This window comes from Crocuta crocuta, unplaced genomic scaffold (genome assembly GCF_008692635.1).
Source record: "Crocuta crocuta isolate KB4526 unplaced genomic scaffold, BGI_CrCroc_1.0 scaffold340, whole genome shotgun sequence".
Taxonomy (NCBI): domain Eukaryota; kingdom Metazoa; phylum Chordata; class Mammalia; order Carnivora; family Hyaenidae; genus Crocuta; species Crocuta crocuta.
This window is the reverse complement of record NW_027530642.1, coordinates 3,107,714-3,111,002: the sequence shown is the minus strand read 5'-3', so window position 1 is coordinate 3,111,002 and position 3,289 is coordinate 3,107,714. Positions and strand designations below refer to the sequence as shown.

The 3,289-nt window shown below is 46.4% G+C and overlaps 1 protein-coding gene across 1 annotated transcript in view; it reads right to left on the bottom strand.

The window, feature by feature from the left end:
- Nucleotides 1-1,314: 1,314 nt before the first annotated feature.
- The window catches only part of LOC144235457 (small ribosomal subunit protein uS11), a 3,810-nt gene continuing 1,835 nt past the window's right edge, over nucleotides 1,315-3,289 (bottom strand). The window contains exons 3-4 of the mRNA XM_077769005.1: nucleotides 2,443-2,519; nucleotides 1,315-1,436 (exon numbers count right to left, since the gene is read on the bottom strand). Coding sequence (XP_077625131.1) covers nucleotides 1,369-1,436; nucleotides 2,443-2,519 — 145 coding nt within the window. The 3' untranslated portion in view covers nucleotides 1,315-1,368. The remainder of the gene's footprint in view (nucleotides 1,437-2,442; nucleotides 2,520-3,289) is intronic.

Here is a 3,289-nt window from a genome sequence, read left to right as displayed (position 1 = left end):
TTTCTCCCCCTAATGCTTTTAACTTTGGAATAATTTTAGATTTACCAGGAAGATGCAAAGATTGTATCGCTTTTCTTTATACCACTCATCCAGCTTTTCCCTAACGTTAACATCTTATATTACCACAAAATATTTGTTAAAACTAAGAAATTAATGGTACATTACTAATTAAACTTCAGGCCTTACTCGTATTCTACCTGTTTTCATACTAATGTCCTCTTTCTGGTTCAGGATCTAATGCTGCATTAGTTGTCTCTCTAACCTCCTTTGGTCTTCTATCCTTGTTTTTCACCACTTTTGACTCAAGCACCAGCATTCTGCAAAACGTCCTCTAATTGGGTTATGGGTTTTTTTAAGAGTATCAGAGTATCATCTTGAATCAGACTATTGTTGACCACTGAACAACACAGGTTCAAACTGGGTAGCTAAATCACATGTGGATTTTTTCGATAAATACGCACAGTACTGTATTCTCTTCCTTATATTCTTAATAGGATTTTCTTCTAGCTTCCTTTATGAGCCAGCAAACAGTGCAGCCAGTCCCCATGACAGGGCCCTATGCTTATCTCTTGCAGAACACTCTGTACCATCTGGTGCCACTGGGTCCTTGGAGGAGGATGCAAGCTTCCGGAGAGCAAAACTTTTTTAATCACTGATGAAAATAGGGCTTGGTGTGTATTTGTGGGGTGACCGAATCTCTATGTACTTTATGTACTGATGTGGAACAATCTCCAAGATCTGCCAAGTGAGAAAAAGCAAGATGCAGCAGAGTGTACTAGCAGTTTTGCACAGAAGGTATGGGGGGCGAGTATACACCCACACATGTTTATATATGGCTCAAGTCTGGAAGGCTCCTCTTCTGCTCAGACTGCACTTGGCTCAGCAGTTTCCACTCTGCTCTGGCTCTTTAAGAACGGTCCGTTTTGGGGGACCAACATCTCCTTTTCAAAGCAAGGTCTCTAAGGTCTTGGTCGGCTTTAGACGGTGGAGGCAAAAAGTGCCACAACCAGTGTGGAAAACACCCAACCGCACGCAGGTACCTCACCTCTCCTTAGGCTCCTCCTCCCAGGAAGTCATTTCACAGAACACAGGCTCATCCTGTCGCACGTCAGGGGCCTAACCAACATCCCGTATTCCTGTTTGGCAAGTGATCTATATCCTCTGCAGTAATGTATCTATTAAATGCCTCCTGCTTTGTGCTGCACCTGTGATTGCAAATCGGTCTTCTGCCCTGGTCAAATGTAGCTGGGAGGAGAGAGCCAAATATCCCTGAAGGGTGGTCCCTACGTGAAGGAGAGAGGACTGGAGTCGAAATGGCTTACACAAAGGCAATTTATTAACAGAAAACAATAATTTGAGGAATCCTGTTCACAGACGGCGACCACGGCGACCCCCCTTCCTGCGGGTGCTATCAGAGGGGATGGGGGTGACATCCTCTGTGGGGAGGAAGAGAAAACATCATTGCCTAGAGATTGATGGGAAGGAGCCCAGACCTCCCTAGACCAGTGGCCTAACAGACCAGCAGTGGATCCCGCTGCGCCCCACACAAATCCTCCATATATGACAGATGCGGACTGCCCCATCTGCTGCTTCCTCAAAATTTCTGTAGTCTGAACTCATTTTTATGCAGGGAAAACTGAGGCTCAGAAAAGATATACAACTTACATACAATGTCAGAAGCAGGAGAGGAATCAGGTTTCTGACACCCAGCCCACTGACTCTCTAGTGGAAAGATTCTACTAAATAGGACACCTAAGACTGGCTTCTTTTCAGTCAGTAAAAGGTTGAAAATATTCTGAAAAAATAACATCTTAAGAGGAAAGGGCTGTACCACCAGACAGAGGATCAGTACATGATGCTACCATGTGCATGGACACAGGGAAGGGCTAACATCTCAGGGGCTAAAAAGGGTTGGGAGATCACAGGCACGAGGGGGCAGGCACTACACAGATATATGGGACTCACTGTGATTCTCAACTACAGGAGGTGTCGCTCCCTGCATTCATTACCCAAGGGCACAATGACTGGTGTACTCTAATACTTAGTAGGCAAGGACCAAGGCTACAAACGGTCCAACAAATAAGGAGACAGACCACACAAAATGCCAACTCCCTTAAGAAACACTGAAGAGGATGGACAATGATTCCCCTGTCAGTTCCACCAGCCACGGTCCCAAGCCGTATGCACCAGGCAGTGTGGGACATAGAGGTTAAGAAATCAAACTGCTGTCCCAATGCAGAAGAGAAGGTCAAGATTCACAACAAGGTGACAGGGGTGTTCAGGGAGAAGTTTTGTCACATGGTGCCTCTTGCAGTCCCCATTTACAACCTTCATTACCAACAGTCCCCAGACCCAAGCACTGCATCCACTGGGTACATCACAAGCTTTCTGGGGTTAATACTTCAAAGCCAATCCAAATGCTAGCTGGAGGGGGACACTTACCAATCCGCCCAATCTTCATTCCTGAGCGGGCAAGGGCTCTCAGAGCTGACTGGGCCCCAGGTCCAGGGGTCTTGGTTCTAGGAAATGAGGATATATGTTAAGAAAAGCTCCGTCCAACTCATTAGGGGTTCTAAGATCCCATAACCCTATAGTTAAGGAATCTGTAACTTTCCTTAAAAGGCCAAACAGTGCCCAATGTGGGCCTTGAACTCAAGGAACTGGAGATCAAGAATTGATCTGAAATCAGAGATGGGCACTTACCAACAACCACCCAGGCACCCCAAACAATGAATACTTAAGGTTTAGTGGGCCACTTATGATTTTTGTTGCATTATTTTCTGGCCCATGGGTCATAGTTTGTGCTTTGCTCTGACTTCAGCCCATTTAAAGCACTGTCACTTTCTGCCACAGGCTAGAATTCTTTTTTGGTGATCTGTTCATTTCCAACTGCTCCACCTGCCCCAAACCAAGACACAGCATCTTCTCAGTGGACCACTTCACCTGGTCTGGTGCCACAGAGGACTCATCGCTTTTATTTTGTTTTGACATAAGCTCTATGCCCAATGTGGGGCTTGAACTCATGACCGTGAGATCAAGAGTTGCATGCTCTACCAAATGGGCCAGCCCCATGTCCCAACACAAGCAGTCATCTTCAAAAATGTCCCATCTTGGGGTGCCTGGGTGGCTTAGTCAGTTAAGTGTATAACTTCAGCTCAGGTCATGATCTCGTGGCCCATGAGTTCAAGCCCCACATCGGGCTCTGTGCTGACAGCTCAGAGCCTGGAACCTGTTTCACATTCTGTGTCTCCCTCTCTCTGTCCCTCCCTCACCCATGCTGTCTCTCGGG